The sequence below is a fragment of the Pseudophryne corroboree genome, chromosome 3, assembly GCF_028390025.1.
Source record: "Pseudophryne corroboree isolate aPseCor3 chromosome 3, aPseCor3.hap2, whole genome shotgun sequence".
Lineage (NCBI taxonomy): Eukaryota > Metazoa > Chordata > Amphibia > Anura > Myobatrachidae > Pseudophryne > Pseudophryne corroboree.
In genome coordinates, this window is record NC_086446.1 from 606,572,803 (window position 1) to 606,587,556 (window position 14,754).

The 14,754-nt window shown below is 41.2% G+C and overlaps 1 protein-coding gene across 31 annotated transcripts in view; it reads left to right on the top strand.

Moving 5' to 3' along the window:
* SORBS1 (sorbin and SH3 domain containing 1) overlaps positions 1-14,754 on the top strand; it is a 696,861-nt gene that overhangs the window by 536,839 nt on the left and 145,268 nt on the right. For 29 of the 31 annotated variants that reach the window (XM_063961529.1, XM_063961528.1, XM_063961554.1 and 26 more), the window contains 4 exons: positions 3,883-3,935; positions 4,843-4,911; positions 12,863-12,958; positions 14,133-14,246. In XM_063961529.1, the coding sequence (XP_063817599.1) occupies positions 3,926-3,935; positions 4,843-4,911; positions 12,863-12,958; positions 14,133-14,246 (289 nt within the window). In that variant the 5' untranslated portion in view covers positions 3,883-3,925. The remainder of the gene's footprint in view (positions 1-3,882; positions 3,936-4,842; positions 4,912-12,862; positions 12,959-14,132; positions 14,247-14,754) is intronic. The other 2 variants (XM_063961523.1, XM_063961531.1) reach the window with 2 other exon arrangements.

Here is a 14,754-nt window from a genome sequence, read left to right on the forward strand (position 1 = left end):
TTAGCAGCATTGCACACGCTAGGCCGCCGCCCTCTGGGAGTGTATCTTCCAAGGCTTAGTACATATTACCCTTAATAAGAAAGAAAGTTATAATAGTTTAGTCTAATATTTTAGTACAGAATAATTTGTACCTCTTATAAGTTATTTATCATTCAGAAATGACTGCTGCTAGTGTCATTTAACAATGAATTCCACAGTGTGTAAAACTCTATGTACAGTATCAGAAAATATGGTTTACATCTTAATATATGGATTCCCACAATAATTCTATCATATATAATTTGCTGCTCAATTAGGACCTGCAAATTCATAACTATTCATACAACTGGCACATAAAATACAAGGCTCTGTGTTTGAGTCTTATTTGGACTAAGTTAATGTCTAACCACATTAGTTTCAATAGGATCTGTGAGTTTTCAATTGTGTAGGGTGGTAGCATAGTTGACATATAGGGGTCAGTTTAATTACCTATGAGGTCCCTCACAGCGCATGTAAGGGCAGCTATATGCCCCACTTACGGTATCTCCCAACTCATACAGTTTTGTTTGCAGCCCCATAGACACCGCCTGTTCAGGAGGTCAAATCCTCTCTTCATGGCAGTGTACATGCAGATGTTTCCTCATACATCTTGCCTCAATGTGCCAGGTAGCGGGAGATGCCTGGCGTGCGTGAGCTGACAGGTCCTGTGCATCTTCGTTAGTGTCGGGTGTATTTTTTTGCTGAAAAAATAGGACACACAAGCTGACTCTGCTGATTAAAATGATATGCGGCATGACAATCTTCTGTGTGCGACTGTGTCTATAACTGCATAGAAAATGGTACATTACAGTCTGGGAAAATACTGTAACCTACCATTCTGTATGCAGATACAGCCGCAGTCACGCACAGAATACAGGCATGCTGCATATCATTTTAATCAGCAGAAGCTGATCGTGGCACGTTTGTATCATTTTGTGAATAAGATGCATTTTAATAGAAAAAGACGCATGAAAAGACACTTAGCGCGACTAGAAGGGATGTATAACTTGCCAGGAAGCTAGATGTGAGTGGACACATCTGTAGTATATTTCATTCATTTCTTACAGGGGACATGGCTGCACCTCCTGGATTTGGGCATGCGCCCTTCTGTATTTCCCAGTGGCCCTTGTTTTTCACTTATTGGTATTGTAGGACTGATTCAGAGTTGACCACAGATGTGCTATAAAAAAAGCACATCTACAATCAATTACTCTGACATGCGGGGGATGCCCAGCACAGGACAAGTCCACCCGGCATGCTTTTGCATGTTTAGAGCAGGCCGGCCTCTGCCTGCGCAGCCTAGCTGTAAAGGCAGCCAGCAATCTGCCATGTTTCGGGTCGCAACAGCTGCGTGTGACATCACACAGCCGCTGCGGCCCGCCCCGCAAAAACAGTCCGTACACATCTGCGTTGTCCAGACCGCGCCCCCCGACGCGACATCCCTACCCGCCCAGCGACCGCCTCTGCCCATAGCAGCGTACAGGTCTGACTCGGCCCCTTTGTATCTTACACTAATCTATTGTTGAAAGGGAGATTACTTGTTGGGCAAGTTGGTGGCTATAGTATACTGTGGGCATGTGAGTGGTAATGTATACTATAAGAGTAGTAGCTGCACTTTTTATTGTGGGCTTTGTAACGGACATTGCAGCTCTTTACATGAGGCTGGATTAAGGTTTGTGGGGAACCATGGGGCAACTTGTGGGAGGCTGTACCAATAAAATTGTCAATATGTTATACTAGCGACTTTATTAAAAATTATAATGTATGATACTCCCTGCACCACAAAACTTTTAAACACTGGTGATATAGCAATGTGTGGTGGTACTGGGTGACCGCCTCGGGTGCCCTGTTGTTAATGCAGCAGTGTCTATGCGTTTTATATGTATTTTCATTAGAGCATGACAAATGTTCCCGAAAAAGTGTTTAATGTGTTTTTACTTTTTCTTTTTACTTTTTCTGATGTGTTTTAATCTTGCTCTGATTTTATTACATTGGCTGAATGGGAACGGATGAAAACTGGAAATAGGGCAACGAGACAATATTCTGTCAATACTGGCAGCACACAGAGGCCAGTTGTGCCATACAAGTCAATCTGTGATATTTGACAGCATTTCTCATTCTCAACTGATTTTCAGGCGTGCAAATTCCTGGAAACCAGACAAAAAGAGCTTAGGTGTGACTTCAGGCCTGTGAATGGGCCAAGTACACTGCTCCTTGTGCTTACCCCCATGCAAAATGTGTAGCTGATGGACACGCCTAAGTAGTGCGTATTTAACCCATTCTTTCCAATTGCTTTTGAGACTACCCAAAAATTATCTCACATAACTGTAACATCTAAGGAACGTTGGCTATATAGTGTACAGTAGTTTACTAACCAGAACATGTTAATTATTAAGATTTATTATTACCCTATTATTATTACTACAGCATATGAAGGGAGACATAAAATACTATGCACTATTCTACTATATTTTGAATTATGTCCAGTTGCCCTGAATAGCGGGGATTACAGTTCCTGTAGAAAATACTTTCCAGGCAATGCATACAAATAGTACAGTTGTTTACAATAAGTGGGCACTCTCAGGAGCTCCATGACCAGTACAGATTAGTCAGTACTGCTATAGAATGACATTCGGAATGCTACCAGTGGCCTAGCCAGGTTATGCAGAAAGGGGGGGACATGGCTATGTGACGCTGGGAGTATGACTGTGTCATAGTGGATGTGGACACATCCTTTGGAGACTAAACAAAATACCTGCACAGAGTGGAGTCACCGTCCTCCGCTGTCTGCTGCAGGATAATTACCTCCCAACCACCTTGCAAATCAGAGCAAATGTCGTCCAGACTCCAGTGTTTAAATCTGATTTTATAATATTCAGCAAAAATTTGTAAAACAAGAAAAGCGTGCTTACTTGCCATTGATTAGGTTGTGGCCGACACAGTAGCGTTCTTTTTAACCCCCTTTATTTCTGATCGACAGCCACCAGTTCTGGTTTTGCCTACCACTTTGAGCAAAAGAGGATAAAAGAAAGGGTAGAAGTAGAGGGGAAGGGGGGGGGGGGGGGGGACGGGTTTGAAGGACAAGTGGACAATGGGTTATTGGAGCAAGCCAAACACACAAAGAGGGGGAGTGTTACACATGATAAGACAGAGAGACAAGTGCACATGCGGAGATACAGATACTCATAAATACATATGAGCCTACTTACATTAAAACTTCTGCAGAGCCCGGTTCTCTGTGGAGGAAAAGGAGAGTGGAGGGGAAGTGGAAAAGGGGTTGGGGCGCACATTAAGCAGTACCAGCTTGTGCAAATAGCTGCACTCTGCTTCTGTAAGGCAAGAGGCAACATGCGTTCATGTTTTCAAAGTTACCGGCCCAAATCATATGATTTTGGACTGGACCACTTGTGGCAGCCCTGAGGGTACGTTGTGGAACCCTGGGCACCACAGCACAATAATTAGGAAGTACAGTGTCAGGGGCAATATTTAATCCCACTGCTACCCCCAAAAGTATGCCACTGGATGCTACTAGTGTATAGGTCTATATCTAGAAATGTATACAACATGGAAGTGTATTAGTGAGATCACCATTTATTTATCCCCATCTCCTGCTTTCTATCTGGTCTGTGAACTTGCAGACTGATTCATGACTTCATCTCCCTTGGTATTTCATAAGCAAGGATAGCATTTTATAAGTTACGCAGACGGGGACACCATAAATGGTCATATGAGCTGAATAAGGCCCAGGAAGTTCTACTGGCAGATTTTTAACATACCTTCTAACTTATGACAGAATATGATGTTGACAAAAGCTGCGAGCAGTCCAGCGTGAGATAAACATTTGTCTTTTCCCTTTTCAAATAGAAACATCCAAACACTGAATGAGAAGACTTGGACAGCTCACAGCATGAGTTCTGGTGAGTTCCTATCTTGTTCTGCACAATGTGTACTGTAGTCTGAAGGGGACAGTTCATCTGTAAATCATGCGCTAACCTACGTTTAAGGAAACGTGTTCAGCAGTTATATTTATTGTTCTGTAAAATTACATATAATATTTAACTAGAATTACAGTAAGTACGATTGACTATATTTTATAGTTTCTGTATGTTCCTCTACATTCTAGAGTATGCTACTTACTATGAAGAATCTCAAAGGCTTATTTACCATAGTACAAATCCACAGTGCCCAGTGGTGGCGGGGGTACAAAGGTTTGCACTAGCCAAGGGGAGGAATTAATTAGTAATCTTATTTTGAAAGGCTAATTTAAATGAGTTGGACAAAAGAACCATAGGGAGGTATTGCTCTGTTTTTTTTTTTTTGTGTGGATGCACAGCAAAAATCCCTACTTTCCCTAAATCCCTACTATAGGATCTAATTTTACCTTCATTTGTTTATAATCCAGGTCCTAGCATGTAAAGTGAAGCTTAGAATGTCGCTGGACGAGATCTGCTGTTCCACAATGGCACATCTATCCACCCCACTGAATTTAATTACATCCTTAATTATAGGTTTAAATGGAACATAATTTGTAACGTCCAGCCACTTTTTGAAGAAAAATATAATTAAAATAAAAAGTGTATCAATAAAACAGGACAGATAATAAATGGTGCCATTGCCATTATATTTAAAATTTTAGAACGCTCCCTTACTGAATTTATGTGGTCGGTACACTAGATTGTGTTGCCAAAAGTTCAATGCATGAAAATCAATTGGAAAATGTGTCAATATTGCAAGGTAAATATACCAGTGACTGGCAGGAGAGCAGTCAGCTTATATGTTTGGCAGAAAAAAATATCTTACGGTGATGTTCTTTTCATAATACAGACAATGAGGTTACCATATCAAACAATGTGGTCAATGGAATAACACCTAGCTGCAACATGCAAGAAAAAGGTGAGTTAATATCGCTTTTCATTTACCTCTTGCTGTTGTCACACACACAACAAAGGTTGAGTACCTCTTTGATACTGCTTTTCCACCAAAATCCTGGGTCTGACCCAGGTTTTTTACCTGCCATTTTGCCGGGTCTCACTCTCCAATGTCCCCGTTTCCACTACACTGAATTCCCAGGTTTTTCCCGGATTAACACCGTTTCCACTGAAAAAAGGAAAACCCAGGAAAGCACAATAAAACCTGTGTTTCCATAGCAACTCTCCTTCTGCCTTCTCTCTGTGTGACCAGCGTCCTCTCTGGGCTCTGTCACCTGTGCCCAGCACCCAACCTGTAGCCTGTGTGTGCCTAGCTCTGTGCCAAGCTCTCCCAACAATGACCAGCATGTGAAACCAGCCTCTCCAGCGCCCTCTCTGTGCTCTGTCACCTGTGCCCAGCTCCAGATTTGTAGCCTGTGTGCCCAGCTCTGTGTGCAGCTCTCCCAACAGCAACCAGCATGAAAACAGCCTCTTCCAGCATCTCCTCTGGTCCCTGGGCGATGACATCAGCTGCCAGCACCCAGGAGGAACCAATCAGCAGCTTTTTGGAAATTCCCAGGTCAAAAATCCCGGGTAAGAGCTGTTTCCACTGCAGCTCACCAGGGAAAGACCTGCTAAAAACCCTGCTTGTGACCAGGGTAAGAATTCCAGGTCACTTTATCCGGGATTTTTGACTTGTAGCTGTTTCCACTGACAAAAATCCTAGGTAGGTGCTCATTCATGTGCAAAACCCGGGATTTTCATATCAGTGGAAAAGGGGTATGAGACAAAAGGATATTTCTTTATCAGCCTAAGTATTTCTAATATATTTGTAGTAGATTGCAAGTACAGATATGTCCTCATACATCATTGCTACAGTCGTGCCAAACAATCCCTCTTGGTGCATCTTACAGGGATAGTTCCGCAACAGGTTGCTGATACAGACATTGACCACTATGGGTTCTTGGTCTGTGACCGACTTTAAATTAATAATGTACATAAAGTGTACCAATTACTAGTCGGTGGTGCTCCCAGAGTCAGTAAATGTACAGTACTAGAACAGGAGAGGAGAAAGACTCTATGTTGGGGCACTCTTAATCAGATATTAGACATCTAAAATTTTAGATGTCTAATATCTGATTAAGAGTGCCCCAACATAGAGTCTTTCTCCTCTCCTGTTCTAGTATCCCTCTTGGTGCGCCAGGTGCCGTGAGACTCTGCTAGCGCAAGGCGTCTTTTTGCTACTCGCAATAAACTGTGCTGATTAATGTGATATGTGACACTTGTATATCTGTGTGCAACTGAGTCTCTGAATGTGTACACGAAGCGCTACAATGTAGCAACCCCAGATTTTATTCCATGCCAAGTTCTGTTCTGCTCTGTATACAAACTCAATCACACACAATACACAAGTGTTACATGTCAAATGAATTAGTGCTGTCCCTTGGAGATGACAAATGTGTTGAATGTTCGGCAAACGAAAGATGTCTAACGCTAGCAGAGTTGCATGGGACATAGCAGCTCACTCACACCAAGGGATCTTGTACTACATGGTGTATTGAGGCTGGATGTATAAGGACACATATGTACTATGATAGGTATTTTCTATGCTACATTGATACTCTTATTCCTGTGTACCTCTTCTATTTCTCATCTACTATGTGCAGCTTGTTCCTAATGCACCGGTGAAATAAAGACATGACATTCTTGTAATACAGTTGCTTGTGTTGTCAACTACTCATAAGTGTAAGTGACAGCTACTATCGATCATTTATCTATGTTATATTCCAATATTCTCCCACTATTTTCTTTCCATCATTAAAAACTCTAATTCAGGAAGCTGAAAAGCATTAATGGTTTATTTATTTCTACGAAGCAATGATCAATGTATGATATATTGAAGCCCTTGTACTTCCTTATCAGAAGCCTGCAGTGTAAAAAGCAACCGTGTGTTGTCCTGGCAGTGATATTAAGCATGAACACATGGGTTCTTCTCCTGATCTGTCACCTTTGGTCACAATGCAGTGAATACACAAAATAATGACTATAGCTGGGTACACACTAGCCGGTGTGTACCCGGCGATGACTGCAGCAAGGACCCGACGAGGTGCCGGCATCGGCAAGTGCATACACACTTCCGATGCCGGTGTGAAGGGAGTGACGGTGGTGGGAGCGGTGAGAGCGAGGTCCTCCCTTGGCTGGAGTGTTCAGACGAGGGAGGGGGTCATTAACGATGTGTGGGAGCGCGCATCATTAACGATATTGAGTGTACACACTAGACGGGATACTAAAAGATATCACTCAGATTGGCCCTTCTGAGCGATATCTTTTACTTTCTCGTCTAGTGTGTATGGGGCTTAACAGGACAGGAGATTGCATTGGTGGAATGTACATTGACCACATTGCACACAAGCTCATGAACATCAGCAGTCTGCGTTATTTCCCTTTGTGCATTTCCGGTACTGTGTTACTGTTGTGATGTGTTGACTATTAGTTACTTGGCAGCCAAGATTCTGAGAAGTTGTCATTTCTTTACATACGTACAGTATGTTCATTTGGGTATCCAGATGATAGGTCGACAGTCAATAGGTCAACATGCATTAGGTTGACAGATATAGTAGGTCGACATTATCAATAGGTCGACATATAAAAGGTTGATAGTGCTTAAGGTTGACAGGCTCAAATGGTCGACAATGGTCAAGACACATACAGTATGGTCGACACAAGTTTGTTTTTGTTTTTTAATGTATAACTTTTTCATACTGTACAATACACGTGGACTACTATTGGGAATAGTAATTAACCTGTGATGAGCTCCGAGGTAGCGGATCGAGGCACCTTGCCCGAAGCTTGGCGAGCCTACAAGGGTACATGTTTCCACTAATTTGCCTTTTACAAAATTACACCCAATAATCACAAATAACCTGTGTCGACCAGTTCCATGTCGACCTTTTTCACTGTTGACCTTTTGTACCTGTTGACTATTTCAGGTGTCTACCTTTTACATGTTGATCAGTATACCCTGTCGACCATGTGCATGTTGACCATATTGGATCAACCTATTGACTGTCGTTCTAATACTGGTCACCCTAATGATCCATACCTGTTCATTTGTGGGATCCTTTCTAGCCTATCCTACTGAAACATTGAAGCTACTTTTCTGGAGCATTATACACTTGAACTTTATCAATGCAGTGTGGACAGTGTAATGGTTAGCATTACTGCCTCACAGCACTGAGGTCATGGGTTCGATTCCCACCATGGCACTAACTGTGTGCGGAGTTTGTATGTTCTCCCCGTACTTGCCTGGGTTTCCTCCGTGTACTCTGGTTTCCTTCCACAATCAAAAAATATACTGGTAGGTTACTTGGCTCCCAACTAAAAATGTGTGAATGTCTAAGGATGCCCATATCTATATTATAGCATACATGGACGCTAAAAGTGGATGTTAGTGGCATAAACTTGCAGATGGGCCACCGCCAACAAGTGCTACTGCGTACACTTTTGTGTGTGCGTTTCATTAGGCGTGATATGTTCTTTTGAGATCAGCTATTTCAGATCGAAAAGCAGCCCAATGTTTTTGTGTTTTTGTTGTCAGAAGGCTTCACGATTATCTTCCCTCGCAGTCACAATTTAGTGGGGTACCTAATTACCACCGATCTGTTTTTGGCCAATGAACACAGCCAGATATTGCAATTAATGACCAATTGTCATTATTGTGGTATACTATTGTAGGCTTTTTTAATTGGTCGAGAATGGACCCGCAATCGTGCAAAAACACATGGCCCCCTATGTTATTACGGCTCCGGTAGCCCACTTATCGTGGATTGCACCGGAAACATAATCCGCAATAAATGCCGGCATAGGCGGTAGAAGCACGCCACATCTGGGCTAATAGAATAACCCCCGGCGATACAGTTACCCGCAGTCATTGACAACAGGTAATTAGATACAGGTTGAGTATCCCATATCCAAATATTCCGAAATATGGAATATTCCGAAATACGGACTTTTTTGAGTGAGAGTGAGATAGTGAAACCTTTGTTTTCTGATGGCTCAATGTACACAAACTTTGTTTAATACACAAATTATTAAAAATATTGTATTAAATGACCTTCAGACTGTGTATATAAGGTGTAAATGAAACATAAATGAATTGTGTGAATGTACACACACTTTGTTTAATGCACAAAGCTATAAAAAATATTTGCTAAAATGACCTTCAGGCTATGTGTATAAGGTGTATATGTAACATAAATGCATTCTGTGCTTAGACTTAGGTCCCATCGCCATGATATCTCATTATGGTATGCAATTATTCCAAAATACGGAAAAATCCCATATCCAAAATACCTCTGGTCCCAAGCATTTTGGATAAGGGATACTCAACCTGTACCACCTTAATGTTGAATATTTTAACAAATACTGTATCAAAAGTACAAGGCTAAACTGTTCACAGTGTGCAGTATAAATAGTATGTTTTGTCGAAATAGGGAGAGAAACAGGAACCAGCACATCCATAATAAGGCAGGAAAGCAAGAAATAATATATAGGCTTACAATAAGGTATTATTATTATTATTATTATTATTATCATCATCATCATCATCATCTTTTATTTCTAGAGCTCTAACATATCACACACTGCTGTAAATTGAGGGCAATAATGATACAAATTACATACAATTATATGAAACATACAGTAAAGATGACCCTGCCCAAATGAGCTTCCAATATAATGAGCGTGAGGAACACTTGTTATTAGGCATAGTGCATTTGGCTACTGTTATGGCAGAAGCATCCGCATGTGCCACTGATATAAAAGCTGCCAGACATTCTTGTGTAACTTTCAGGAGTTCAGTTGGAACAAGAAGAGTAAATTGGGAAATAGACATTTTACTTAATTTATGCAACCCAGCTTTATCACAGTTATGCAGAGTTTATATGTGTAGAGCCATTTGTCAACCAAATCTGTTTCAGCAGATAATCAGTTTCCTAAATGTTATAAGCAGCCAGGAGGTGTGTAGTATTCCTTATACTGTACAACAATGTGTTTTGCAGCAAAAACAAATACTTGCTCAATTAAATGTAAACTTTCTTTGCATCTGATCCTAAATAGGCACGCAAGTGATCTGTAATCACACAAACAGGTTTCCTGAGTACTATTGTATAAGAATGTCTTAAATAAACAAACACGGACACAGGGAAATATAAATTTTTATTTGTTTACTTAGCCAATTAAGAAATAGATTTATTTTTCACTCTGTGTTTACAATATTATATTCTAGAATACAACAAAATAATGTGCGTACCGTGGGACTCATACATAGTGGCCAGGAATTACCGGCTGTGGGAGGCAGCGGACAGGGCCCAGTCTAGCAATCGCATTCCAAGTGTGTTGAGGTTTTGGAAAGGGCAAATTATCCCGGAACGCATTGCTTTTCATTGTGGTTATTTATCCACCTCACACGTATTAATGGTGATAGAGGGCTTTCGTATTACATTAGTCATTTTTGTGAATCTAGGTGCATTTATGCTCCTCAGGACTGCTTTTGTAAATAACCCTTAGCATGGGGAACATCTCCAAAAGTTGGTGCAATGGACAACTGTGGTTTTACCAAGAACATCAGATGTTTGATTTCATTTTATAAACTGTACTAAAAAATGATGATCTTAGTAATACAGGTTCCGTAACTCTAATTTTTGGGACTTTTTGTTATTACATCATTGTGTCTGTTAGTTTTATTAAATGAGAAAATAAATAAAATTATTTACAAGGGTTTGTAAATCAGCCAGATTCAATAACTTAGTAAGTAATTGTGGGACTTCCAGCTGGGATGATGATACACTGTACTTTGAGGTTTAAATAACTGTCTGTGTATTATGACTGTTCACTCATTAAGTCCATTTAGCTAATTAGTTTGATTTAGGGCTGTGTCACTTCCAAATCACAAATCATTTGACTGCTGAAGCATAATTTATTCAATTTCCAAAAATACCCAGGCACACCCTTATTTTTCTCTGTTTAGAGTCTGACTCACTCCTTAAAGGGAAAATGTGCTGTATTTTTACATTTGCTATGGGGTTTTTTTGTTTGTTTTTTTACAAAATGCCAGCTTTTTACACTGAAGGAGCTTTCCACTTTGATACTGAATTTCACAATTTCCTCTTGCATTTGCTATAAGAGTATCTTGGCAGGTTCATTTCCTCTGAGGCTGTATTTAGCATGGCGAGCAAACTGGAGTACCCAGAGGAAACCCAAGCAAGCATGGGGAGAACATACAAACTGCACACAGGACTATGGTGGAAATGTAATCCAAGAAGTCCGTGCTGTGAGTCTATCAAGGATACTTGGGGAAGGGAGAATATTGGTGGATTTCGATATTAGTCAGAAACCACTTTAATGTAAAGCAATGGGCTCTGTATTACTGAGCTCAGTAACACACTGGAAATAAGTTATATGGATACAAATATGTCTACCTAGAGATGGATTGTACATTAGACAACATAGGCTCGCAACTAGGGATACACAGAGAAGTGGACCCAAAGCAGGATTTTGATTAAGTTCTCATAGGGTCTTAACAAGGCTTTGTGTCTACCATGCTCTGTATCAGATGAAGCCAACCTGGTCAAACGGTACCGCAATAGTTTCCGACCACCCATAGTATGTGGTGCACAGGTGTATTCATTACTGTCACATTTTCCAGGCCACCTAGCTGATGCACAGGTGTTCCCATTACTGTCACATATTCCAGGTCACCTAGCTGATGCACAGGTGTTCCCATTACTGTCGCATTTTCCAGGCCACCTAGCTGATGCACAGGTGTTCCCATTACTGTCACATTTTCCAGGTCACCTAGCTGATGCACAGGTGTTCCCATTACTGTCACATTTTCCAGGTCACCTAGCTGATGCACAGGTGTTCCCATTACTGTCACATTTTCCAGGTCATCTAGCTGATGCACAGGTGTTCCCATTGCTGTCACATTTTCCAGGTCACCTAGCTGATGCACAGGTGTTCCCATTACTGTCACATTTTCCTGGTCACCTAGCTGATGCACAGGTGTTCTCATTACTATCCCATTTTAAAAGATGCATTGCATGATGCCTAATGCTGGGCATACCATCAGATAAAATGTATATCATTTTAGGGGAAATACATATCAAATCTTGGAGAGAGAGAGGTACAGTAGAGAGAGATAGAAGTACCAACCACTTAGCTCCTAACATTTTTAGAAGCGTGTAAAATGACAGTTATGAACTGATTGGTTGGTACTTTGTCTCTCTCCAAGCATTGGTACATATCCTCCTTTATCTGACAACCTGAAACCCATCAGATATGTCACAGTATGGCCATGATAACTGTGTTCCTCTCATGGGGAGAGACATTTCCCCTTTCCTCCCTTATGAAGATTCAGGGGAAACACTGGCTGCAGCGCATACACAACCAAATGTGTCCAACCAATAATCGGATCTGTTGGAGATAATTAGTGGTCTGTCGCGGCAATACACTGTACAGATCTCTGGGCAATCCGCCAATATGCTTTGGTTCGCACAGAAAATTGTATAGTGTACGCCCAGCATAACTGATATACTCTATAGATCCATGAGCTGTTAGAGGTCCTTGAGGACCAGTTTGTCCACCCCTGCTCTCTAACACCCTGGGGAAGTGGGTGGAATCCAGGAGATAGGTCTATACACCCTAAACCCCCTCCCAGGTGTGATAGAGCGGACAAGAAGAGCGGTTGCCAATGGCAACCAAGAAGACCATACACCTACCTATATGTGTGTTTAAAACATGTGTGTGTGTGTGTGTGTGTATATATATATATATATATATATATATTTATATATATATATATATATTTACAATAAATGCACCTTTGTGTAAGAAATAGGAATTGTACAGATACAGTATTTACACTTTTGTATTTGCAGCAGGTAACTCTCCTATAAGTACACGCTCAATCTCTGCTGTTACAATCATTCCTGTGAAGGAGATACAAAGTTTCCCTGATCTTGTGCCAGCTCCAGGTACATGTGTGGAAGCAGATTCCGTGAATTCTGCATCTCTTGCTCATGCGCTTTGCATCCCATTCACATTCCATCAATAAGAATGCTTGTGAATTCGTCAATTTTCATTATAGTGCTTTATTGTTCATTGATTGTGAACCCATTTTTGTCCCTTGGAAATTCTAATTTAGCTGTGTTATATAAGTGCATGTGCTGTGCTTTCCCATGTATGAATAGCTGGCTATCTAACAGAAACTTCCAACAGGAATGCATATGGACACATTCTGAATGTGAATGACCTGCAGATGAAATGCTAGTGTTACTATATGCATGCCCTAATGCGTACGCTGCCAAGCGATCGCACTGCCCCACTATTCCTGTATACAAGCCGTGATCCTAATCATCGGCACATAAACCTACCCCATACCAGGTGCAGGAAATCCGTCTGAATTTGCTGTCCGGAATATATATGCGCATGACTCAGGATATGGAGTAACTCCGGATTTGCCCCACGACACCCACAAAATGGCTCTCTTACGTACGTGTACATTGTTGTTGCCTGGTTGCCTCCCAGAAACACCAGATTAGCGGCCGTAATGAAATGGCAGTGATAAGCACCACTCTCTGTTGTGCGTATGTTTGCAGACATGATGATTGCTTGCATTTTGCATTGGATATTTTATTTCTCATCATGAATATAAAGGTTTTACAAATATAATGAGTAAGAAATATGCTTTAGAGCAGAAGTTCTCAAACGTGTTCCTCAAGGCATCCCAATGGTCCAGGTTTTAAGTTTATCCATGCTTGGCCACAGGTGACTTAATTAGCACCTTTATTCAATTTGATTTAACCATCTGTGCTGAGCCATGGGTACACCTAACCTGGACTGTTGGTATGCCTTGAGGACCACATTTGAGAACCTCAGCTTTATGGGAATGTGGAGTTATATTTTGCATATAGTTTTCACTACACTGAAATCTTTTCGGAATCCCTTTAGAAATTCCATGCATTGTCTTTCTCATCCCACAATGCTTGCTGCAGACTTTGATGCAAATATAAGAAGTTAAAGAAAGTAATAATGGCAGTATCTGGTGGATGATGAGCTCCAACATGCATTTTGCTGTGCAGAGAAAAGGAAACAATGCATGCTTCTCTGTTCTTCCTGAAATGTATACCTTCCTTTTATCTGTTCTAGAAGTGGATAATACTAAGGTATGCACAGGAAAAGGAGCAGTGACACTCCGGGCATCCACACTTCAGGGGGAAGTACCGAGAAGTAGATCCACGCTGGACATTGAGCTGTCACCGAGTAAGTTAAATCTCACGGGGTATTTTGTCCTAAAAAATGACAAATGAAAAGGAGTATGAGCAGATGCTGCATTGTCCATAATTATGTACGCAGTCCTCATATTGTGGTTTTGGTAAAACCACCCTCAAGTGTTTTGGTTCGGTTTTGGTTTTGGTTTTTTTCTAAGTTGATAAAAACAGCTAAAGTCATGTCATTTGGACCTATTTTTTGTTCCACTCACTTCCAGTCAATTTTGACCACATTCTCCTGTGTGAAATGGCACCTGAAATTACAAGGGAGGGACTTACAAGCAATCCAAAACCCAAGATTCTGATTTTAAATCCGAGTTCAGAACCGAGGGTAGCTCCGAATCGGGACTCAGTTCAACTTGGATCTCCTAAATTTCTAAAAGAAGCAAACCGCACATCTTTACTTCTGACTGGTTCTCAGGCTCACCCCCCATCCCTCCTTCTCCATTCGACACGATGTAGTGTCACACCTGTTTTCAGTCATTGGTTGAGACAAATCA